General features: G+C 36.1%; 1 protein-coding gene across 5 annotated transcripts in view; it reads left to right on the forward strand.

Moving 5' to 3' along the window:
• TRPM7 (transient receptor potential cation channel subfamily M member 7) overlaps positions 1-26041 on the forward strand; it is a 104110-nt gene that overhangs the window by 71173 nt on the left and 6896 nt on the right. For all 5 annotated transcript variants that reach the window (XM_013993003.2, XM_021095609.2, XM_084970328.1 and 2 more), the window contains 13 exons: positions 39-754; positions 3096-3163; positions 4302-4361; positions 10872-10968; positions 13464-13534; positions 15656-15690; positions 18371-18396; positions 20779-20829; positions 20909-20974; positions 21763-22046; positions 22164-22246; positions 22412-22617; positions 25911-25962. In XM_013993003.2, coding sequence (XP_013848457.2) covers positions 39-754; positions 3096-3163; positions 4302-4361; positions 10872-10968; positions 13464-13534; positions 15656-15690; positions 18371-18396; positions 20779-20829; positions 20909-20974; positions 21763-22046; positions 22164-22246; positions 22412-22617; positions 25911-25962 — 1815 coding nt within the window. The remainder of the gene's footprint in view (positions 1-38; positions 755-3095; positions 3164-4301; positions 4362-10871; positions 10969-13463; positions 13535-15655; positions 15691-18370; positions 18397-20778; positions 20830-20908; positions 20975-21762; positions 22047-22163; positions 22247-22411; positions 22618-25910; positions 25963-26041) is intronic.

Consider the following 26041-nt stretch of genomic DNA (forward strand, 5'->3'; position numbering starts at 1 on the left):
TAATTTTAACATTTGTAAAAAGCCTGTTTCCCTTACAGAGTGGAGCAGATGTGCATTCAGATTAAAGAAGTTGGAGATCGTGTCAACTATATCAAAAGATCGTTACAGTCATTAGATTCTCAAATTGGCCATTTGCAAGATCTTTCAGCCCTGACCGTAGATACCTTAAAAACACTTACTGCCCAGAAAGCTTCAGAAGCTAGCAAAGTTCACAATGAAATTACACGAGAATTGAGCGTTTCTAAACATTTGGCTCAAAACCTTATTGATGATGGTCCCATAAGACCTTCTGTATGGAAAAAGCACAGTGTTGTAAATACACTTAGCTCCTCTCTTCCGCAAAGTGGTCTTGAAAGTAATAATCCATTTCTTTGTAATATTTTTATGAAAGATGAAAAAGATCCCCAATGTAATATATTTGGTCAGGATTTACCTGTAATACCCCAGAGAAAAGAATTCAGTTTTCCAGAGGCTGGTTCCTCTTGCAGTGCCTTATTCCCAAGTACTGTCTCTCCTCCAGAACTACGACAGAGACTACATGGAGTAGAAACCATAAAAATGTTTAGTAAAAATCAAAAATCAGGAAGTTCATCTAATAGCATACCACATCTATCATCCCCACCAACCAAATTTTTTGTTAGTACACCATCTCAGCCAAGTTGCAAAAGCCACTTAGAAACTGTAACCAAAGATCGAGAAGCTGTTTGTTTTAAAGCTGCAGAAGGAGATAATATAGAATTCGGAGCATTTGTAGGTAAGTTTGGCAAACTGATATTTGTATATGAATATTATTTACTTTTTAATTATAGTTAGCACCTTAGAAATAAAAACAAATAGCTAATTAATAAAACCTTGTACTTGTGTGACAAGTGGACTACCTTTTCATAGAGTATAGTTCTAAAATTTTTTTAAGGAATTAGAAGTGGAGGAAATGAATTGGGCTGTTACAGATATATTAGCATAAACCTCTTCAGTGCTGTAAGTACAATTGTATAGAAAACTTGGAGTTCCTGTCGTGGCTCAGTGGTTAACGAATCCGACTGTGAACCATGAGGTTGCGGGTTCGATCCCTGGCCTTGCTCAGTGGGTTGGGGATCCAGCATTGCCGTGAGCTGTGGTGTGGGTTGCACATGCGGCTCAGATCCCACGTTGTTGTGGCTCTGGCGTAGGCTGGTGGCTACAGTTCTGATTGGACCCCTAGCCTGGGAACCTCCATATGCCACGGGAATTGCCGCAGAAATGGCAAAAAGACAAAAGAAAGAAAGAAAGAAAACTTATATGAACTCTGACTTTTGAATTTGAGGATAGTCTCTTGAATTTGATCAACTTTTTGTTGAAAGAACTTGAGCAATCTGTAAGTTTTACAATACAAAGGTAAAGGGGAGACTAGAAGTAACTGGAAAAGAGCAGTGTTTTATAAATAGACTTACCATATAGCTTTTCATCTATACCAGTACACTTTTGAGAGTGAAAGGGTACACTGCCAGTGTTTACATTAAGACTGTAGAGAAAACCGCGACTGTTTGGAAAATGAGTACTTATGGTTGTCCCAGTTATATACCCAGAGGGGAGAGCGTTTCAGAAAGAAATGATTCATTCTTATACCTCAGCTCAAGTGAAATAAGGACTGAAGATATATTTATTTTGGCAATGATAATAGTAACGTTGGTGAAAATTGTTTCAGTAAAGAAAGTGGGAGTGAGGAGTTCCCATCATGGCTCAGTGGAAACAAATCCGACTAGGAACCATGACATTGCGGGTTCAATCCCTGATCTTGCTCAGTGGGTTAAGGATCTGGCGTTACAATAACTGTGGTGTAGATCACTGACACAGCTTGAATCTGGTGTTGCTGTAGCGTAGACCGGCTGCTGTAGCTCTGATTAGACTCCTAGCCTGGGAACCTCCATATGCCATGGGTACGGCCCTAAAAAAAAAGAAAGTGGGAGAGAGAGAAGCCAGATTATAGTGAAATAAAGTATAAATGGAAGGAGAGGATGTAAAGAGGGTGCCTGGGGGAGGCGAATCTTAAAAGCTTGTCAGTGAAGGCAAGAGAAAACAATGACATGATGTCACATGGAAGGAAAAGCTAAAGAAGTAATGCTTCACAGAGCTGGCTGAATCTCAAATTTCTGGGAGAACAGAGTGTTCTAATAGCCTTCTTCTTAGATTATTAAAGATTAAAGATTTTAACAACAAATTTTTAGAAAACATCATGGGTTGTTTGTGGACATAACCAGAATACTCCAAGGTTTGAAGAAGGCCTTTTGTCTCTTGAATTTTTCCATCAGGTGGCTTCCTAATCTTATCTTTAACACTGTATGAGCCTTCCCAGCTTAGGAATTTACCTAGAACATATACAGAGATGGTTCAAAGATTATGTTATGTCTGTGTAAAATCTCCACATTAGGGCCAGCCCCATAAATCACAAAGATACTGAGCATGCCAATCTCTACTGATAGACTGTGTGAGTTCACTGTGGGTTTTTAGAGACATTTTCCTACATAAAATTTACCCTAGCTTGTTTTTTAAAGAACACATTTTAGGAAGTTCCCTTCTGGTGCAGCAGATTAGGGATCTGGGATTGCCACAGCTGTGGCTCAAGCTGCATCTCTGGGGACAAGTTCGATCCCTGGCCTGGGAACTTCCACATGCTGAGGGTGTGGCAGAAAACACATTTTTAGTCTGTTTTTATATTGACATGGGGATGGATATATATAGATATCTATATATATGACACACATATATTATGTGAATATATTATAAGTATATATTACATATGTAAAATGCTCTTATGTTGTTTTATTTAGAGTAAAAGTCATCGCTCCCCTTTTTCCTTTTAAATTTCAAGCAATTCATTTCATATCACATATTGGATTCTTTTAGGATCCTGTTACTGTAAATTGAACTATTCATCTTTTCCAGCTTTTTGACTGATATTTTCTATATTTATTAAAAGAGCTACAGGAAACTGAAAAGCTATCAAAGCTATTTATAAAACAACATAAAGCAATTGTTTGAATAGACTAGGCAATGACATTATTTTGATTAAAAAAAACAGTATTTTTTTCTTGTAATCTTTTTTTTCCTTTTTAAAGGACACAGAGATAGCATGGATTTACAGAGGTTTAAAGAAACACCAAACAAGATAAAAGAAATATTATCTGTAAGTAAATCTTTATAGCTGTTCAATTTATCTCGCTACTTTGGGGTTTAGTTCAAAATAGAATTAAACATATTTTTCTGTAAAAATATAGTTTTAGCAGAGACCATTGTCAACATGATGATCCTAAATAAAAGAAGAAGTTGAGGAATATTAAAAAAAAAACTGTACAAATAGCTTACATTCTTTATTAACTAAAATGAAAACATCACCTATTTAACATTTTTCTTTTTGAAAAAATGCTTCTTCCTGTATGGTTTCCACTGATTAAATACTCATTGAGCTCAAATCTTACCTAGGCCCCAGAATTCTCTGGAATGTTACACTGGTTCTCAAGGACCCTGTGGTCTGTCTATAAAAAGCTAAATATGCCAGTAACTACAGTATGGCATGCAAACGTAAGATGTTTAATAAATGTTAGTTAAATGACTTTTAAAGTGTATAGAACAACTACCAAAAAGTTATGTTCCTGGCTGAAAATTAATTTTTATTTCTTAACTATTGCTTTTATAAATTACCCATAACTATTTTCAGCCTAAAGGGTAATAACATAATACATCAAGATAATTAAGAGGATCTGGAAAAGTGCTGAGCTTCTCGTACCCTAAGAACTTAAGTTGGTGAAGTGATCAAGTAACATACAATGGAAATAAAGTTTGTCCTAAAACTAAAGCCAAGGAAATGATAATGACATAAGTTTTTATCTTTTTTTTTTCTTCCTTTTTTCGTTTTTGGCCACCCCATGATATAGGAGTTCCTGGGCTAGGGATCAGATCCAAGCTGCAGTGGCAGAGATGCCCCTGATCACATTGCACCACAGTGGGAATTCCATAAGATTCTGTCAATGACTGTTTCTCATATAACCCATAGTTAATTGTGTAATTGTTGTCAGGACATATTACTATCACTCTATATCAGAAAGGTAGATTTAAGTGCATTTTTATTTTATAAATACTAACATTTTATTTTTAATGGCATATTTTGATTGAATTATTGTAGTAAAGTGAATAACTTAATGTCTAACTAGATTTTGTTAATTAAGGATTTAGTTGTTGACTTTGTGAAAATTGAGATGTGGTAATTCCATGAGGTCGCTTTCTTTCCATATTTACCTGAAGTTCGTATTTCTGAACTCCAATAGGATCAGCAGAATGATGTGAGAAATACGATTATGGAGTATTCTAAGATGCCTAAATATCAGGTAAAGTCTGTTTAGTACTTGTGGGAATCAGAAAGTTAACTTAAAATATACATATACCTGTAGATGGAGGAAGTAGGTAAATGAACTTAGCATTAGACTGCAATTTGCATGATATTTTCTAACCATTGTAATTCTGTGGCATACTTTTAAAGATCTGAATTTTACATTTTATATAACGCCTTACAGAGAAGGAGAGAACTAAATAAATAGGTTGAATGCATTTAGGTAGCCTTAGCTGACACATGATGATGAAAAAGAAGGAAAGAAGAAATGAATGAGAAAAAGTAATACATAGAAAAAAGAATGACAAAGCTCTGCCAGAGTTGGTCTTATAATTCTTAAAATGTAGACATGATATACCTACATCCGTATGGGATTTTTCTTCAACAGATTTTAACTGCAGTGGGTTTTACATGTAAATGAAGTGTTTTATGGACTTTCATAACTTTTAATAAATACAACTTTTTATAATTTGGGATTAAGCTTAATAAAATCTCTTACCACACTTTTTCTTGTATGCTAATATCCTTTTATTAAAATCTAGACCCAGTGTGTTATGTTGCTCAATTATATAGTCATTTGTGTCGGTGTAAGAGAGCCCAATGCCTCTTATTTTAGTCCTTATAATTATTCAGGTGGGATGTACATTCTAATTGGGGTAGTATATTCACTTTTTATTAATGAAGGTAATTTTTTAAATGTTTTAATTTTATAGTTGGGTACCTAGAATCCTAGAATTTTAGAGATATTTATTGATACCTTTTATGATTTAGTAATAAAACTAATATAGGCATTAGTGCCTAAGAAACATTTGAGCCCAAGTTTGACTCTAAACCTGTGCGCTCAAATAACTATCACAAGACTCTTGGTCTTGTTTTTCTATATGTTTATTTAGAGGAGGGAGAATATTTGCAGCTGAAGATGTCAGAGAAGAATTCATAAAGGAGTCAGGATCTTTTAAAAAAGATAAATTAGGCATTTCAATAGACAAAAGGATATTTTAGGTAGCAGTATGAACAGTAGTGAGGCAGAGACAGGATATATAGAATATGGTAAAGTAGTGTTAGTTTGACTAGTAAAAAAAAGTTCGTCATTTGAGGAAGTTGTAGGAGATAAGGCTATAAAATCGTCCTGAATTAGGGGGGATTAGAAGTATATTTCTTGCTAGTGGGATGGCTCTTCTCCATATGTTAAGGGATGCAGGGTAATATTGGCTCTTCGATCCTATGGCTCTCTCACCGACCAAAGTCATGCAGTCATTTATATCCAACTAGCAGATGGGGGAGAGCACAGAGAGGCACAGAAGAGGGTTTTATGAGCCAGGCATAAAAGTACTACACCTCAGGAATTCCTAGTGTTGGCACAGTGGGTTAAGAACATTGACTACAGCAGCTTGGGTTGCTGCAGAGGCACAGATTCAGTCCCGGTCCAATGCAGTGAATTAAAAGGTCTGGTATTACCACAGCTGCAGGATAGGTTGCAGCTGCAGCTCAGATTCAGTCCCTGGCACAGAAACTTCCATATACTGCGGGTACAGCCTTTAAAAAGAATTTAGAGGAGTTCCCGTCGTGGCGCAGTGGTTAACGAATCCAACTAGGAACCATGTGGTTGCGGGTTCGGTCCCTGCCCTTGCTCAGTGGGTTAACGATCTGGCGTTGCCGTGAGCTGTGGTGTAGGTTGCAGACGCGGCTCGGATCCCACGTTGCTGTGGCTCTGGCGTAGGCCGGTGGCTACAGCTCCGATTCAACCCCTAGCCTGGGAACCTCCATATGCCGCGGGAGCGGCCCAAGAAATAGCAACAACAACAACAAAAAGACAAAAAAAAAAAAAAAAAAAGAATTTAGAAAGTAGCACACATCATTTGCTCTGAAATTCAAAGGAAGAGGTTTTAGTTATATGATCACATCTAACTGCACATGACACTTGGGAATGTAATTTAGCTGTTTGAATAAAGTAGGGGAGATTGAATTTTGTAATATGTGCCACAGGGCCAGATATATAGGTGTTTCAGTAACTGGTGAAATAATTTGAAATTTTTCTTTGAGTCAGGGAAAGAAGACATTGATGATTTTTTGTTACCTTTGTAGGACCACTTATCCAGAAGCAATGCACAGCATGAATGATAGTAACCATAGATATGGGAGACTTATTTGAAAGGAGTTTCAATCACAATTCAGGAGAGAGGTGTCATGATATTGCTGTAGACACACAGAACTATAAAGAAAGAAGCTTCCAGGCCCAGATCATAGTACTCTGTGTGGTAATAGGCATGATTGAAAAGAATGGGAATTAATATGGGGGGATTAAGTTCTGTTAATTAAATGAGTGACAAGTAAGCCAGTAAAGTAGGAATATAAATGGTATTTAGGAATGCAAGACTATAGCATGAGAGGGAGAGAACATGATCAATGATATATATCGACAGTAGAGAGGTCAAAGTGATGAGTTAACCTGAGCTTCAGATGTTCCCACTTTTTAGAAATTAAGAGGAGGAAAAAAGTACAATAACACTCATAGAGTGGCAGTTATCAACATATTGAAGCAGCCATCACAGATCAGTGCAGGAAATTTTCAAAAAGGGAGACTGTATGGTAGTTCCTGATGCTTTGGAAAAGTACAGGAGAATGCGATCTTAGACTACTGCAGTAGGTGGCCTACATGAATCAATTTCAGTATACCCATGGATGCAAAATAAAAATTGTGGAGGGGAATAGAAGAATCACTATCACTATATTCAATAATAACAAGATGGTTTGAGAGCTTGAATGAGTAGCAGAATTATTAAATTATTTATTATTTTCTTTATTTAGTAAATAAGAAGGATGTATGAATGTTTTAATTTGAATGAAAGGAATCAGTAGGGAAATCAAAGGGCTTTTTTTAGTTGTATCTCTTGTTTTGAGTTTCTTACAGGGAAGGAGAGCTAACTTAGAATTATAATTTAAAAAGCAGAGGTTCCCATCATGGCCCAGTGATTAACGAATCTGACTAGCATCCATGAGGACTCAGGCTCAATCTCTGGCCTTGCTCAGTGGGTTAAGAATCCAGCAGTGGTGTAGGTTGCAGACACGGCTCGGATTATGCGTGGCTGTGGCTGTGATGTAGGCCAGCAGCTGCAGCTCCAATTTGACCCCTAGCCTGGAAACCTCCATAGGGCGCAGGAGCTGCCCTTTAAAAAAAAAAAAAAAAAAAAAAAGGCAAAAAATAAATAAATAAAAAACAGGACAACATATATGGAATCAAGTCAGACACTCAAAGATGATAATCTTAGGAGGAAAAATTATTGCTTCTTTGAGACAGGAGGGCTGACAGAAAGGATAATCATACAGGTACTTAGATTTGGGGAAAAATAATGCTCAAACTCTTCTTTAACTTATCACATAAGATCTATGTGACTGATCGTATATAAATTATACATTTTTTTTAATTAAAGGGATAAAAAGTAATCTGGGCAGTTCATTGATACTTTTGTTTTTGTTTTTGTTTTTTGTTTTTTTTTGGCCCTGCCCACAGCAAACAGAAGTTCCCGGGCCAGGTTATGAACCCAAGCCACAGCAGTGACAACACCAAGTCCTTAACTACTAGGCCACCAGGGTACTCCCATTGACACCTTTAAGGCATTTGTTTTTTCCTCTAGGACTGATAGGAACTGGGGTAAAGTAGTACATGAGATAGATAATGCTTAATCATTCTGTGAAGTTATTAAGGAGTCAGGAGAAAAGAATATGATTTCTCAGCTACAAAGCCAAAAATAGCATAAATTTTTGCAAGCTGTATCAGCACTTGATTTTTAGCCAGAAAAACTCTGAGGGCTGGGAATGGATATGGAGAAAGTAAATCTTTGGAGTGATTCTGACCTAGGGATTGGCATGGCACCAAAATAAAAGGTTAGCGCTACTAACTAGCTGGGCCTCATATGATTGTCAAACTCACCCTGTCAGAACCTCAAATTCAACATTCTCTCTCTGACCAGCAGACATATTTTTTTCCTCCTGTATTTCCTCCTTCTGTAAATAATGTCAGTGTTCTAGTTTACCAGGGCAAAGTGGCACTCTTACTTCTCCTTTCTAGTCAACAGCCACATCTAAGTGGTTTTGCTTCCTAAATACTGTTTTTATATCTTTGCTTCTCTCTTGACTTAGGTCTCTAACTTTTATTTCATTGAACTTTTGTCTTTAACAAGGTGTTACAATAGCAATTGAAAGAATTTATCATCACACTCTGATGGCATCATTTTGCTATTGTGAAGCACTTGATATATGTAGGAAATGATTTAAGGTAAATAGACATTTCCTAGTGGGAAAGGGTGAATGTTAGGGTTTCCCCACAGAGTGTACCTTTTAATAATGAACCTACTAAATGAACTTGAAGCAGGAGTATGCTGAAAATTTTTAAGGCAGCAGACAACTTCCTGGTAAAAACAAGAAATAACAAGTTTCTGTGAGTAGGAAGAAAAGTGGTGGCTATGCTTTGAATTTAACACTTGTGAGTAATTCAACTTAATTTAGAGAAAAAGAACTATAATAATAGAATAATAAGCTCTAGCTCATAATGGTTAGAAACTTTGAATTCTTGAACGTTTGTGGTTTATATACCCCTTTAAAAATGTAATAAAAACTACACATTTACCAGGAAAATGCACATGTACTTTTTTTTTTTTCTTTTAAGGTATAGAGTTTTACAAATACCTTGAAGGCCACCAGTCAGTCTCATGCTAGAATTTCTATCAAAGATGGTTCTATGAAATTGATGTGTCATTGCATCAGTCAAGGACAGGACTTAAGTAAAGCAAACAAGAAATAGCTAGAACTGGTCCTAAAAGAAACAGCTAAAATCAAAGGAAATTAGAGTTGCATTTTGACTACAAGAAAAAGGTTAGCACTTTTTGCTTGGCTAGATAAATCAGCTGTAATGTGAAGAATGTGAAGCATCAGAGGTAGAAAAACAATTTTCTTGAGATGTCTAAGTTAAATTTAATGAAAGTAATAGTTTAGGAGTTCCCATTGTGGCACAGCGGAAACGAATCTGACTAGGAACCATAAGGTTTCAGGTTTGATCCCTGGCCTTGCTCAGTGGGTTAAGGATCCGGCGTTGCCGTGAGCTGTGGTGTAGGTCGCAGACGTGGCTTGGACCCCCGCATTGCTGTGGCTCTGGCGTAGGCTAGCAACAACAGCTGTGATTAGACTCCTAGCCTGGGAACGTCCATGTGCCGCAGGTGCGGCCCTAAAAAGACAAAAACCAAAAAAAAAAAAAGTATAGTAGTAGCATTTTAAACTCATTATTTCTGAGAGTTGGTAGAGGTTTAGAAAATTTTAAAGTTGCGTAATAGTGTTACCTGTTTATAGTTGAAAAGAAACAAGATGAAGGTATTGAATCTTCCTCCTTAATTTTATGAAATTCCTTTATTCATCTGGAAAAATGAATAGGTAAAAATAAAATGAGGGAGAATTAGTTGTTAGATATTAAATATACAGGAAGTAGAGTTGAAATGTGAATATTTAGTGAAACATTTTGGTGACTCTGAATATAACCCTTCTACAAATAAGGATTTAATAAGGGTTGGATTAGAAATTGTTAAGGACAGAAATGCTTTGTTAGTAAATTCAAATTAAGCAACTAGGTCAGTATTTGGAAACATCTGTTGATGTGCTGTTATCACTTCATAAGAATTCTGGTTTTAAATACAAAAATTCAAATCATGGAGTTCCCATCATGGCTCAGCAGAAATGAATCAGACTAGTATCCATGAGGACTCAAGTTTGATCCCTGGCCTCGGTCAGTGGATTAAGAATCTGGCATTGCCATGAGCTGTGGTGTAGGCCACAGATGTGGCTTGGATCTGGTGTAACTGTGGCATAGGCCGGCAGCTATAGCTGCAGCTCGACCCCTAGCCTGGGAACTTCCATATGCCAAATGTGCGTCTCTTAAAAAAAAAAAAGTCAAATCGAATCAAATTGTAAAAAAACTTAAGACATGTATTAGGTTAGTAAAGCCAGGAGGACATTTTAAACAAATATTAAAGGAGGGATGTAAAGAGATGAGTATCTAAAAATATAAGGCATAGATAAAACAAATCTGAAAAATATTGAAATTTGACAGATAGTGATTGAATCTTTGTTATACGAAAACTTACACACATCAATAAGAAGCTACCAAACCCTCCACTGTTATTACTGCTGTGTCAACTTTAGTGTAAAATAGTATTTTTTCTTTTATAGGTGAATTGATAAATGTTTTATTACTATTCCAGCAGTTTCCTGTTTTTCCCCCCAATTTTTATTGAACTTTACTATGAAAAAGAATTCATTCAGATGGATTTATGAACAATAAAGTAGAGTATTTTGATGTAGTTTTTGATATTGACATTGAAGAAAATATTTGTAATATACCCTTTGGAGTTCAGGTAGATTAAAGCACATTAAGCTAAATCAATCCAGATACTCTTATACTACTTAGAACAATGATTTGAAATTTATTTGTTTTTAAACTGTGTGTATGTACTATATGCAGAATGATATTCCTTCTAAAAACACTTTGAAACACGTGAGTCCTCATGCTGGATTTACTGAGTGTCACAAAACTTCTGTTCCTCTTCACTCAGAACAAGGTGAGTGTTTTGACTGCATGAATTATGTTAGCAAACAAACTCATTTAAATTTTAAATGTATTTTAAGTACATTAGCAAGCTTTGAATGTGTTTTATGTTCATCACACACCTAAGCAGTGAATGTTCTGGGAGTCAGAAAATGACGATTTGGGTCCATCACTGTTGCTGTTAACCTTGAGTAAAACATAATCCTAATTTTTTTTTTTTTACAAATTATTTCGTCCTACCTAAAAGGCAAAATGCAAAGACTTAACTTTTATAGATCTGCTGGTTTTATTTTATTATTTTATTTTTTTTGTTTGTTTGTTTTGTTTTTTTAGGGCTGCACCTGCGGCATATGGAGGTCTAATTGTAGCTAGAGCCGCCAGCCTACACCACAACAACATCAGATCTGAGCTGCATCTGCATCCTACACCACAGCTCACAGCAACGCTAGATTCTTAACCCACTGAGTGAGGCCAGGGATCGAACCCGCAACCTCATGGTTCCTAGTTGGATTCTTTTCCTCTGCACCATGAACGGGAACTCCAGATCTGCTGATTTTAATTTTACAAATGAACCTTGTGTTTTAATCCCTACAGTCATTTAGTCAGCTTATGTTTTTTATTTAACGTTTAAAAATAACGAATACATTTATTTGGTTCAAAATTAAAACACGTACACACAAGCTCTTTGAAAATCAGTCTTGGTCTCAGTCTCACTCCAAACCCATGTATAACCTCTGTTGTTTTTGTTTTTCCTCTAGAATTTTATGCTTATGTAATCATATATGACAATATAGTCTTTCTACCTCTCATCTTTTACACAGGAAGTTGTTCTGAACCTTTGATTTTTCATTTAAAAATTAAAGGGCCTGGAGATTTTTTCATGTTATGCTTTTTAAAAGTCATTATCTGGCTTTTCAGTTTTATACATATAATCTTTATAAGGTTAAGAAAAGCAGTACTGTTTTATACTCTTCACCGTTATTTCCCCTTTCATTCTCTTCAAGTTGGGTTTATTCCAGGAGTACAAATTGGCTTAATATTCAAAAATACGGTAAGGCGTGATAGCAGTAGCTTAAAGGAAAAAAACCATATGATCTTCTTAATAGCTGCAGAAAAGGCTGAATTTGATGAAATCCAACATCTGTTGATGATTAAAACTCTTAAAGTAAGAATAGTATAAAATTTCCTTAATCTGAATAAAGGGTATGTAAAAACTTACCACAGATACCATAGTTCATAGTGAAATACTGAAAGCCCCAGATGGAGAACAAAGTGAGGATTTTGGCTGTTACCACTTTTATTTAATATTTTAGCCAGAGGAGGAAAAAGAAAGATGAATGATAGAAGGATTTGGAAGGAAGAAATAAAACTTAGTATTTTCAGGTAACATGGATATTATTTCTACAGTTAGGATGCCTATAATTTTAAATCCTTGTTATTTCAGTTTTAGTCAATATCTGTTGACCTTCCACTAAAGACAAGGATTAAACTCCCCTCCACCCACCTCCCCTTGCCCCCACAACCCCCATTCCCAAACGCATACATGTAGATGTCTTTACCCATTCTCACCAATTTAATTACATCATAATTTTGGTTAGAGGAACACAAGGTTCTCTGCTCTTTGACTTAATTTCTTCAGTATATTCAGATAAACAATGTCATCAGTTTCATCATCCTAAGTTTTGCCCAGAATCTCCTAATATAGTTCACTCTGCTCTTTTTTGCCCTTTATAGTTAGAATGTTCTGAGATTTCCCTTCACTATTTATTCTGAGATTTTCCTTTATTGTATCATGAAGTTATAAATTCTAAGTTAATTTAAAATTTAACATGCTCACTTTTGGGTGGAAAATAGGCTTAATTCCAAGGCTTTAGCATAAATAAAGTGTGACAGTAGCAGTGGTCTTAAATTGGGGGGAACAATGATCTATTCTAAGTCCTGCTGTAAAATGATGTACGCATAAGATTATTCACTGTAACATTGTTTGTTATAGCAAGAGATTGAAATCAAACCAAATGTCCATCAGTATAAGTATTTAAGGAAATTATTGTATATCCATTTTGTGCACTTCAGTGTAACATCAGAGTAGAATGGAAAAATTCTGTGTACTGACATGGAAGATCTCCAAGTTTAAAGTTTAAAAAACAACTTGAAGATACATATTTTGTTTCATATTGCCTTTAAAGATATATTTTATTTTGCCACAGCATGTGGCAGTTCTGGAGCTAGGGATCAGACCTATCCCACAGCAGTGACAACACCGGATCCTTAATCTTTTGAGCCACTGGGGAACTCCTCATATTGCCTTTTCACAGAAGTAAATTGGATAATTTTGATACCCTGTTAAGAGACCCACAGGCCTTATATAACTCATGTTCGGCAGTGTTAGGGAAAGGATAAGTTATCTTAGGAAAGTTACATTATGCCTTGAAACACTTTGTGTTAGGCTAGTTTGTATTAGAAAAATTTTTATTTTATAACTTTTTTTTTTTTATAATTTTCTTTTAGTGGAAAGTAGCAGTAGAAGGCTATCTACAGAAGAAACTCATGAAGTAGATTCCAAAGCAGCTTTACTACCGGTTTGTACATTTCAGTGAAACATACACATATTTTAAAATACGTATTTATTAGAGAAGAGCTAGGAGATGGTGATATTTGAGATATCTATCTTTCAAAAAATGTTTAACCATAAAAAAACTATCTCTGTACATGATAGCAGTTATAGGAAAGAGTTTCTTCCTATAGTGAAGAGTCAGACATTTTTGAAGAAAAATGTGTGCAAAAGAAAGAAAGGCAAGAATGTTTTGAGTTGAAACTAAAATCATTTCCAGCCAATTGAGGGAATATTTGATTTTACAAACACTTTTTTTGGCCATACCCACAGCTTTTGGAAGTTCCCAAGCCAGGGATCAAACCTGCACCTCAGTAATCACCCAAGCCACTGCAGTGACAATACTGGACCCTTAACCTACTGCGCCACAAGGGAACTCCTACAAACACTCTTTAAAAGCACTCTGTCAACCAAGCCAAATAGCAAAAAAAAAAAAAAAAAAAAAAAAAAGGCGCTTTTATAGTGTTGTAGATATTGTTGCTCATAATTATGATTCTAGATAATCAAGAACATATTAACTTGGCCCTGTCCCCCTTGACTGAACACTACACATGTATTCACACCCTCTCCCTTGCAAGGTGCGTGACCTTGAGGCTCTGGGGGTTCTTTAGAGGACAGAGTCATTCAAGCAGGTTTCATCAGCCCAGATAGGGCAAGCAAAGGTGGTGGAGAAGATCCCAGGAAGCAGCCAGAACAAACAGGCTGGGGAGGAATCCCAGGTTTTGCATGGAGCTGAGCACTCCAAGGGTTTCAATGTGCAGGTGAGATTTGGATTTATCTCCATGATAAACTGAGAGGCGAGCCCCTTGGATATTCTAGTCAGTGTGTTTGTATGTATACCAGTCTTTTTAATCTCATCCTGTTAGAAGGCTTTGACCTAACTGCTGCTGTTGCTTCACTCGTTGCCACCATCTGATGCAGAGAGGAAGCAAGATCTTTTAAGTAGATCCCATGCCCAGTCTTACTAAAACATTTTAGAAACCTGAAGAGAAAAACAGAAAAATGTATTAATTTACATTGTGATGTAAGGAAATAGATTGTATTAATAAAAATCATGCTATTAAAAGATTTTCAGTGGAGATAAGGGGTTAGTGAACACAGAGTAACAATTCCTCCTTTCTGGAAGGACTCGTCCTAAACCTAAGCTTACACAGCTTTGCCACAAATAAAGTTCCATTGAAGATGACCTCACAATGCCAAATTATAAAACTAGCAGGAGCCAACTTACACAAACAGTATTAGATCCCCAGGAACTTGAAATAGTAGAATTATTGGTTATAGATTGTAAAATATCTTACTAAAACCATAAAAGTATTACGAATATTAAAGAAAAGAGTACACAAAAATACTGGAAAATTAAAGAAAAAACTCAGTGGGGGTTAAAAATAACAGATTGGGCACAGTTGAATGGAAAGTTTTACTAAATTGGACCAGGACAAAGCATAAAATTATAATTAGATTGAAAATGTGTTAAATGTAAAGAGATAGGGAAAATGTCTCTAAATTGGCTCTGAGAGAGTAGACAGAATTTGAAGAGATTAAAATGACTTAGAATTTTCCAAATTGATGAAATATATGAAATTCAAATTCAGGAAGTATAAGCCCCAAACTGGAGAGGTAGAAATAAATCCACATCTGGAGATATATTTATAAAACTTTGGAATAAAAACCACCGCATACATACACATCAAAAGGCTTCAGTGAAATATGCCTGTTATTAGTGATTTCTATGTTCACAGTTTACATGGTTTTAATTTTCCTCTTTATACTTTAGTGTGTTTTTCTTTTGAGAACAGGCGCGTTTTTTTTTTGGAGTCATATAAACAAATGTGTATCTTAGGAAAAGAAGATTGACAAGAGACAATTATAATTATGTCATAGTAAATAACACTCATGAAATTTATCACTCTACCTTGTGGAATAACCTTGTGGAATAACCTTATTACCCATTTTTTATTTTATTCATTTGTATAAAAATTCATATTTTTAGCTCTTCATAAAGCATGGGTAGGCTATAAAACAATAAACAATTATGCTTTATCCAGAGACTTGTTTCTTTAACTTTGTTTGTGTTTGTTTCTGATGAAAGGATTGGTTACAAGATAGACCATCAAACAGAGAAATGTAAGTAAGCCCTTTCTCATTAGTTTGAAAAGTATCATAGTTATTGAATGTGGTCTTTTTTCTGCTCTTTGCATCATCACTTTAACACTCCTTGAAAGTGTTGATAATTATTTACTTTGGCATCTCCTCTCTTTCCATAGAAGAGATTGGGGAATCATTTATTATGAGTTAATGTATATATTTAAATTAATGATATTATATAATAATACTATAATTATAATTCCTACTAAAATTTTCCTTATAATGATACAATTGTGATTTTATTATTTAGTCCTATTTCCACCTTGCTTTTGAAAAATTTGTTCAAAGACCTGATTTCATACTTTCTCTCTGTCCAGCAATCTTTTTTTTTTTTTCTTTTTCTTTTTTGGGCTGCACCCACAGCATATGGAAGTTCCCAGGCTAGGGGTTAAATCAGAGCTGTAGCTGCTAGCCTACGCCACAGCCACAGCAACGCCAGATCCAGTCCACATCTGCAACCTACACCACGGCTTATGGCAGCACCGGTTCCTTAACCCACTGAGCAAGGCCAGGGATCAAACCTGCATCCTCATTGATACTAGTCAGATGTGTTTCTGCTGAGCCACGACAGGAACTCCTCTCTCCCTGTCGTTCTTATCAACAACTCTTGTTTCTGCTTTTGGAAGACACTTTGGTAATTAGAGCAGTAATACACAGTGTACATAAGAAAACCTGCATGGAGGGAGATCCCACGAGAAAGCCATTGTAATCCAGAACCAAAAGTAGAAATAAAAGACAGCCTGACAAGTAGTCACCCTAAGAAAGTAAGAATTTTCAGTATTGATTAACATAAGTATAAAGAAAAATCAAAGATAATCTGTTTCTGGCCTGGAAATTAGTATTTTAGGACTCCAAAGGACATTGGAAAAAAATAATCTCGTTTTGACACCCATTTGATATTGGAAGTATGGTGGAGTTACTCCCCAATATGGACTACTTGGAAAAGGAAGCCAGTTTAAAGGAAATTTATTGTATATTACACAGTATTTTCCCTATTTCCCCTCTCTGTATCAGAAATATATGTGAATATGTAGAGAAGAAAAGAAACCAGGTGCTATAAGGGTATACAGTTGTTAATATTTTGGGGATATTCTGGCCCTGAATGGCACTTGAAGACCTGTTTATAATCAGACCTCTTCATAGAATAATGTCTTTTATAACCAGAACCATAGGATATAAATACAAGGTAGGTACTTCAAGTTGATGTTAATTCAGCCAACAAGAGAATATTGAGTTACAGAATGCTGACCCATAGATGTACCCAGAAAGGTGGAGTTGGTCAGTGCTCTTTGGGTGCTAAGGAAAGAGTGGTTAACCAACAGTAGACAGGAGGCTAGGTTCAAATATTGCTAGGTTCAAAATATTTCCTGTAAGAAAATACTTATGCTATTAAGGTGAAAAGCAAGAAGAAACATCAGAGTCAGAATATAAGAGCTAGAAATAGATTACCAGGAGTTCCCATCGTGGCGCAGTGGTTAACGAATCCTACTAGGAACCATGAGGTTGCGGGTTCGGTCCCTGCCCTTGCTCAGTGGGTTAAGGATCCGGCGTTGCCGTGAGCTGTGGTGTAGGTTGCAGATGCGGCTCGGATCCCGCGTTGCTGTGGCTCTGGCGTAGGCCAGCGGCTACGTCTCCGATTAGACTCCTAGCCTGAGAACCCCCATATGCCGCGGAAGCGGCCCAAAGAAATAGCAAAAAGACCAAAAAAAAAAAAAAAATTTAAAAAAAAGAAATAGATTACCAAGATCTTATATTCCAGAGGTCCTTTCTGGATCTAGTCCTTTTATCCTGAGCAAGAAGAGCTAAGCTTCGAATCCATTTTTCTTGTGTTTTTTTTTTAAACAGCCACACAGGTGACATACGGAGTTTCCCAAGCTAGGGGTCAAATCAGAGCTGTAGCTGCCGGCCTACACCACAGCCTTAGCAACACCAGATCTGAGCCACGTCTGTGACCCACACCACAGCTCACAGCAACGCCGGATCCTTAACCCACTGAGTGAGGCCAGGGATTGAACCTGCGTCCTCATGGATGCTAGTCAAATTTGTTTCTGCTGAGCTATGATGGGAACTCCCCATTTTTATTGATTCTCATCCCGTTCTCCTTCCCACTTCACTTGTCTCTCTAACTTGTACTGGAATCTACGGGAGTGATAGAACCTCCACTGAGTACCAATATATGTTGTTATAAATACATGTATTCAACATTAGAAAACTTTTTTTTGACATTAGCACTTGAGCTTTGCAAAATGATATCTATTTGCTATTCTCTTAGTTCTTTGCCCATCAGTTATGTTGAAGTATTTTTAGAATCCTGCAGAGCTATTTCAAGGCATTGTTACAGTACTGGAATGAATCTCCACAAATAAAAGAATATTTCACTCTCAGTTTGAGTGAAACTGCATCTTCAGCTTGAGACCAAACTATTAATAATGTTTATGTAAGCATAAGTAGGAGGTACAAATTGTTGATAAAGTGCCAATGAGTATATACATATATGTGTAGGAATTTGACATTGACTTAAGGAAATGGCATATACTCAAACCAATAGTTATTTTGTTATAATGTTATTTTAAATAATAATTACTTCATAAAATAAAAAATCTTGTGGTAGCCAAAACTAAAATCATAACATAGCTTATATGTTTTGATGTTTCTTTAGGCCATCTGAAGAAGGAACCTTAAATGGTGAGTTTATGTGATGGAGTTAATGTGAAAAATAGAGGATCGTAAATGTATATTTTAGCAAATACCACATTGTCTGGTAAGAAATTGTAGAGTTTATATTTGAAAAAGCTAAAGCAGTAGAAAATTATTCCCTCAGCTCGTTTCTCTTCGTTATTGTTTCACAGATATAAGAACTCACCATGTGAATGATGATTCTTTTACAGTCTCCCCACTCCCCTTCATCCTTGCTATCCAGGCTGTTCCTTCCCTTATATTCCCTGTTATAGTGAATGATAACTCTTTCAGTCAGCCAGGTGAAACCTGAGAGGAAGTATTCTTGATCCCCTTGACCTTGGACACACACAGTCCTATTATATTTATCTCTTAAATGTCACTACAGTCCATCCTCCATTATATGTAGTGCTACTGCTTTCATTTTAGACTGTCATTATTCTTAGAACCTTTTGTTGATGCATATAATATGCATAGAGAAAACTATAGATATGCCTTCACTCCAATGAATTCTCACTAAATGTGCATTCCCATGTAATCAGCACCCAGATCACAACACAGATTGCCAGTATCTTAGCTCCAGTGTCCTCCTCTTCTTATAATCTCTATCCCTTAAATAACATGTATTAGTTTTGCCTGTGTGTATATGTGTCCATATCTATATTTTATGTATGTATTATTGTATGTATTGTATATATATATATATACTTATATATGGAATATATTAATAGGGTCATAAATATGTACCATTTTGTGCTTCTTTCCTTTCTCCTAACATATATTTATGAGATTCATAAATATTGCTGTGTGTTGTGTTGGTCCGTTCATTCTTACTACTCTGCAGTATTTTCCTGTATGAATATATTAAATGAATTTATCTATTCTACTATTTAATGGGTATTTCAGTAGCTTCCAGTATACGACTAGTATCAGTAGTGCTGCTATGAGCATTCATGTTAATGTTGTTTGGTAAACATTTGCCTTTATTTCCTGTTGGGTGTGTGCCTAGGAGTGAAATTGCTGGTGGTAGGGTATGCATATGTTCACATTTAGTAGTTTAGGATTTTGAGGTTGGTTATGCTACTCTGGGCTCCCTTCCAGTCTATTTTCTGTTCTGCCACCAAAATGATTCTTTTCAAAGATCTGGTCTTGTCACTGCGTTTTTCCACTGTCATTAGATAAAATCCAGTGTCCTTTCTTAACATGGCATATTTGACTCAACAATTTGGTACTCCCTGTTTCTATAGCTTTATCTCCTCATGTCTATACTCATTCTCATTAATTTATAGTCTTCACTGCATATCCGAATAGTTCTAAGAATCTCTTGTGTGATGAAACATACCTACAGAGTTAGAATATTTTGGAGTGAGATCAGGTAGGTAACGTTGAAAAAGCCCCTTGGGTGATTCTGATAGCTAGTGTTGAAAAACCACTGTTCTCGTCATATCAAACAACTTTCAGTTTCTCAAATATAGCGGGCACTTACTTTAACAGTTCCATGCCTTTGGAAATGTTACCTGACCACAGTACTACTTGTCTTTTCTACCTTCTCTTCCTCTGAGACAGCCTTCAGTCTCCCTTCAACCAGGAGATATTTATACCCCTCTTCTCCAGTCCTGTACTATACGTTTGTGATATACATATGTATTTTATATTTACCACGCAGTGTTAACTATTAACTACTTGTGCAAGAAGATAGGCTCTTTTTTTTTTTTTTTTTTTTTTTGTCGCATCTGCGGCATATGGAAGCCCCTGGCTAGGGATCAAACCCACACCAGCAGCTGTGACCCACACCACTGCAGTGACAATATCGAATCCTAACCAACTGCACCACAAGAGAACTCTGATAGATTTTTTATTTATATTCTAGAAACTTAACACATAGCAAGTTCAATTTATTATCCATCTTTCTCACTACAGTTAAAAAATGAAGTCCTCACAGAAACTAACACATTATAAATCAACTATACTTCAATTAAAAAATAAAATTAAAAAATTAAGTCCTCAAATATATTTAGAAATAGAGGAGAGTTTTTTTGTTATGTTTCACATCTTCTCATGGTCAGCCTACTAAAACATGGCTACAGCCTCAGATCCCAAAGGTCCAACCCTTTTCTTTTTGAGTAGAGGATAAGGGAAGAATGCAGTTTATGACTGGAGAGTGTGAGCCATCATGTGCTTTTGCCTTTCCAGATGTCTGCACAGTTAACACTAATTGGGCATAATGAAATAGGGTAGTAAAGCACATGATGAGCTAATTTATTACTTGTTCTGTTTTTGTGAAGAGAACATAAATGAAGGAAACTTAGGATGATTAAGTGAGAATGCCTGACAAAAAATTTATATTGCATTGGTATTTTTTAATAGGGTCTCATTTGTTTGCTGTTTTAGGTCTTGCTTCTCCATTTAAGCCTGTTATGGATACAAATTACTATTACTCAGGTTTGTAATATTAAAATCAAAATTTAGTAATATGTTGGGTTTTTAGGGATTTCATTTTTTCTCTCTCATTTTTATGCAGCTGTGGAAAGAAATAACTTGATGAGGTTATCCCAGAGCATTCCATTTACACCTGTGCCTCCAAGAGGTAAATCCAAAAAAGTAAAGAAATAAAAGGGAATTCGTATGTAGGTTTTAACTGTAATGTAGAACATGGGTGGTGACAGAGGAAGGATCACATTAAGAAATGTTAGTTTCATATAAATTTTAATCAACTCAATTACTTATAAGAGTCAGATATGTTTAAATAGAAGGAAGCATCAGAAGCAGTGGTGTGTTTTAATTCAGAAAAGATCTTGATCCATAGTTTAGTAAAAGAGGTGTTGATAAATTGATAGCACAGGATTTGTGGAACAGATCTGACCTGTGTCTTAAAAGTTTAACAAAAATGTTTAGAAGCCCAGTTGCTTTCAAAAATTTTTCTTGAAAATATTTATGATTTCAAAAATGCTTATCATTACTAAATATATGTGAAATTAGAGATATTACTAGACTCTTGATTTCTGTGTATTTCTTGCCCTAAAACTTTACCTGTGGCCTATAGAAGTTCTCAGGCTAGGAGTCGAATTGGAGCTGCAGCTGCCAGCCTACACCACAGCTACAGCAATGCCAGCTCCAAGCTACATCTGTGACCTACGCCACAGATCATGGCAACGCTAGATCCTTAACCCACTGAACAAGGCCAGGGATTGAACCCACATCATCGTGGATACTAGTTGGATGCCTTACTGCTGAGCCACATCAGGAACTCCACACTTCCTTTTATAAAACATCTTTTATTCCTTACTTAATCTTAACCAAAGATACCTCCCAATTTCTACCTTCTGATTTTTAGAGTCATACTTTGACCTTAAAATGTATCCATTCACGTTGCAGGTGAGCCTGTCACAGTGTATCGCTTGGAGGAGAGTTCTCCCAACATACTGAATAACAGCATGTCTTCTTGGTCACAGCTAGGCCTTTGTGCCAAAATAGAGTTTTTAAGTAAAGAGGAGATGGGAGGAGGTTTACGAAGAGCTGTCAAAGTACAGTGTACTTGGTCAGAGCATGATATCCTCAAATCAGGACATCTTTATATCATCAAATCTTTTCTTCCTGAGGTGGTTAACACATGGTCAAGTATTTATAAAGAAGATACAGTTCTGCATCTCTGTCTCAGAGTAAGTGCTAGTGAATGCATACAGTGACCTATATGCATTTGAGTTTCATGTTTTCACTTCTAAAGATAAAATTTTAACTATATGTTGAACAGGGGTTTCTTTTTTTCTATTCTGTAGGAAATTCAACAACAGAGAGCAGCACAAAAGCTTACATTTGCCTTCAACCAAATGAAACCCAAATCCATACCATATTCTCCAAGGTAAATCTTTAAAAATTTCTGAGATCTTTTACTATAATGTGGATTGCATTCTCTTTTGACCTCCATTATTGATGCTGAATATATCATTAGTTATACATTTCAAAGATCAATTAAAATTGTATTAACAAAACTACTAGTAATATATCTATCACTGTTTTTCATAAGGTTCCTTGAAGTTTTCCTGCTATATTGCCACTCAGCAGGACAGTGGTTTGCTGTGGAAGAATGTATGACTGGAGAATTTAGGAAATACAACAACAATAATGGTGATGAGATTATTCCAACTAATACACTGGAAGAGATCATGCTAGCCTTTAGCCACTGGACTTATGAATATACAAGAGGAGAGTTACTGGTACTTGATTTACAAGGTAAATTTATCAAAATATTGGTAAAAGGAAATTATGCAGTAGATTCTCACCTATTCTTGTGTTCTGAACAATACACAGAAATCTGCTCTTTTATAGATTGGTAAAATCTTCAGTCAGTAGAAGCCGTTATAAAAAGCAAGTTGATAATGGCCATAGTATATAGCTGTTAGGTCCCTGAAGAGTGGTATCTGGCTATCCTTAATTGTTATTTAGGTAATACATATGTTTTAAAGAGCAAAAACATGTGAAATGTGAAATCCCCTATTCTCTTTGTAGATGAATAGCCTGAGTTTTTTAAAGGTATAAAGGCCATTTCTTTAAAATAATAATAGGTATCTCTATCTCTATCTCCTGATGTTTGTGTAATCTATTACTGTGAACTAAACTGCCTAAATATTTAGGAATGAAAACAACCGTTTTATTTGCTTACACTTCTTTGGTTCGAGAATTTGGGGATGGGCTTATCTCTGCTGTCCACTTAGAGGGTTTAAATGGCTGGAAACTAATTTGGGCAGCTTGACTGGAGCCAAATGTCTTAGAACTCTGTTCACGGACAGCTGAATGCATCAGTTTTCCACCAAGTGATTTCTCCACATGGCTGGCGAGCTTGGACTTGCTTGTAGCATGGTAGTTTCAGGTAATTAGACTTCTTACATGACAACTGGCTTCCTCCAAAGAGAAAGCAGAAACTCTTAGGTCAGGCCCAGAATGAGCCCACATCGCTTCTGCCACATTTTACTGGTTAAGGATAGTAGTAAGGACAGCTCAGATTCGAGAGGTAGGGAATAGATTTTTTTAGCACTTGGGAGGTAGAGCAGCATGTGTACAGGGAGGTAAAAAACTGATCATAGCCATTTTTGTAGACTCTTTAATACATGTAAAAAAGAAAAAATTGTGGCTAGAAGAGAGCACATTTGCCTAGAGTAATGTCTATGTAGCTTCACAGCTGGGTCAAAGGAAAAGAGAGCAAGTTGCCAGCTCTGCCTGGATGGTACTTTCACTTACAGGTTCCATATTATTTTTTTTAAAGATCAGCTTTAATTTCAAATGTCAACATGGACAAGATTTCAAATCACATAAGAACAATTGTTTAGAATGCATATCACTTGATGTCTTTCATTATATAGATGCTCACAAATATAAATGATTTACTGAAAAGCAAACAGTTGGTATTGATTCTCAACATGTATTGTTAGGTGGGCCAATCCATCTTAAAGCATGCATTGGCAGTGAAGCCAAATGGATTTTGTCTGAACTGTTAATTAAAAGATGGCAGTTATTTTTAATAAGCAGGGTAATTGTGATGTTCTCTACAAAATTAGTATGTTCATGGAACCATTTCTTCATAGAGATATTTTAGGAAATTACTGCAAACAAGTTAAATAATATAGAAATACATAAGGAACAAATGTTCCCATCTTGACTATTTCTCTACCTTTGTGAAGACAATACACAATTTTCCCCCCTTATTTCTGATCATTTTGTGTTGTGGTTTTCTTGCAACTGTAATCACGCTATGTGTGTGTATGTTTCACTTTTTTTTTTTTTCCCTACCCTACATTACATCATGGGCATCTTTTCAGTCATTATTGGTAAATCTGAATCATTCCTTTTAATAGCTATAGTATGGAGGTATGGCATCATTCTCATACTCTGTTGTAAAACAGTCACCCCATTTTTAGTTTTTAGAGATGAGTGCAATTTTAGCAGTGAATGCCAGGTTGTTTTTCTTTTTTTTTTTTTCATTTTCTTTTTGTCTTTCTTTTTTAGGGCCGAACTGGTAGCATGTAGAGATTCCCAGGCTAGCGTTCTAATTGGAGCTATAGCCAATGGCCTATGCCAGAGCCACAGCAACGCCAGATCTAAGCCTCATCTGCAACCTATACCACAGCTTACGGCAATGCCGGATCCTTAACCCACTGAGCACAGCCAGGGGGCCAGGGATCAAACCCACAACCTCATGGTGCCTAGTCAGGTTCATTAACCACTGAGCCATGACAGGAACTCCACTAGGTTATTTTTCTAAAAGACGGTAGGAATTCCTACTCAGCACTGTGGTGAATACTTATTTCTTTACCATCTCTCCAGTAGTGAGTAACTGAATATTCTTTTTCTTTGCTTTCCTAGGGCTGAACATGAAGCATATGCAGGTTTCCAGGCCAGAGGTTGAATTGGAGCTACAGCTGCCAGCCACAGCATTGCCAGATCCGAGCCACGTCTGCAACCTACACTACAACTCATGGCAATGCCAGATCCTTAACCCATTGAGTGAGGCCAGGGTTCAAACCTGCAACCTCATGGTTCCTAGTCGGAGTGTTTCCATTGCACTGCAGTGGGAACTTCTGATTGTTCTTAATCTTTGCTAATCTGAATAGAGACTTAGTTCTAGTTTTAATTCTAGTTTTTTCTATTGTGGAATTCTAACCATTTTGTTAGATTTAATTCTAATGGGTTGAATATTTTATAATTATTCAAGTATCAGTAGTTTATTCTTTATATGAGAGAATAAATGAGAGAAACTAAAAGATTGAACCACACTTTAAGAGTTGCCATCATGGCTCAAGTCAGTTAAGGACCCAACATTGTCTCTCTGAGGATGTGGGTTTGTTCAGTGGGTTACAGATCCAGTATTACTGCAGGTTGTGTAGATAGTAGATACGGCTCAGATCTGGTGTTGCCATAGCTATTGCATAGGGCTGCAGCTATAGCTCTCATTTAACCCCTAGTCCAAGAAATTCCACATGCTGTAGGTGTGGCAGTAAAAAGATTTTTTTAAAAAAACCATACTTTAAATACCTCTGGAGAGGACTGGAGGTGAAGGAAGAGGTTCACAATCTTATTCTATATATGTAATCTGAATCTTGCAAGAAGATGTATTCATATGTTAGTCTGTAATTTTAAAAAATTCAAAACACTTTTTAAATGGCCTCTAGGTTATGCCGCATGTACCTAATTGTTCTTTGCCAACTAAGGTGAAATAAGGGCAGATTGTGAATAGGGGATAATTTGCTTGCAGCCTTGACTGTGTTGTTCAGAAATTGTTGTCATCAGGAGGTTACATGCCTACCTACTTTGACATTCAACTGTTGTTCATGTCTTAGGAACTGTTTGTTCCTGGTGCAGTTGTGGGCGTGGGCAAAAGTCAAGCTGTAAAATATCAAGAGAAAAACTATACTCTGGAATAATTTAACATTTTGTAATGGTTGGTGATTCTATAGACTCTCATGACTTTATTTTATGTCAATATTTCTGACATATAATATAAATTATCTTTTTTATATATACATATAAAGGCGTGGGTGAAAATTTGACTGATCCTTCTGTGATAAAGGCAGAAGAAAAGAGGTAAGTTTTAGTAATTTCATTAAGACATGCTTTTATAATTTTTACTTCTACATTTCTGTTTGCCTTAACTTTTTTTTGA

The sequence above is a fragment of the Sus scrofa genome, chromosome 1 (genome assembly GCF_054392235.1).
Source record: "Sus scrofa isolate SSC_HxYL_T2T_F1_AM1 chromosome 1, Sscrofa_HxYL_maternal_Yorkshire_Landrace_v2.0, whole genome shotgun sequence".
NCBI lineage: Eukaryota > Metazoa > Chordata > Mammalia > Artiodactyla > Suidae > Sus > Sus scrofa.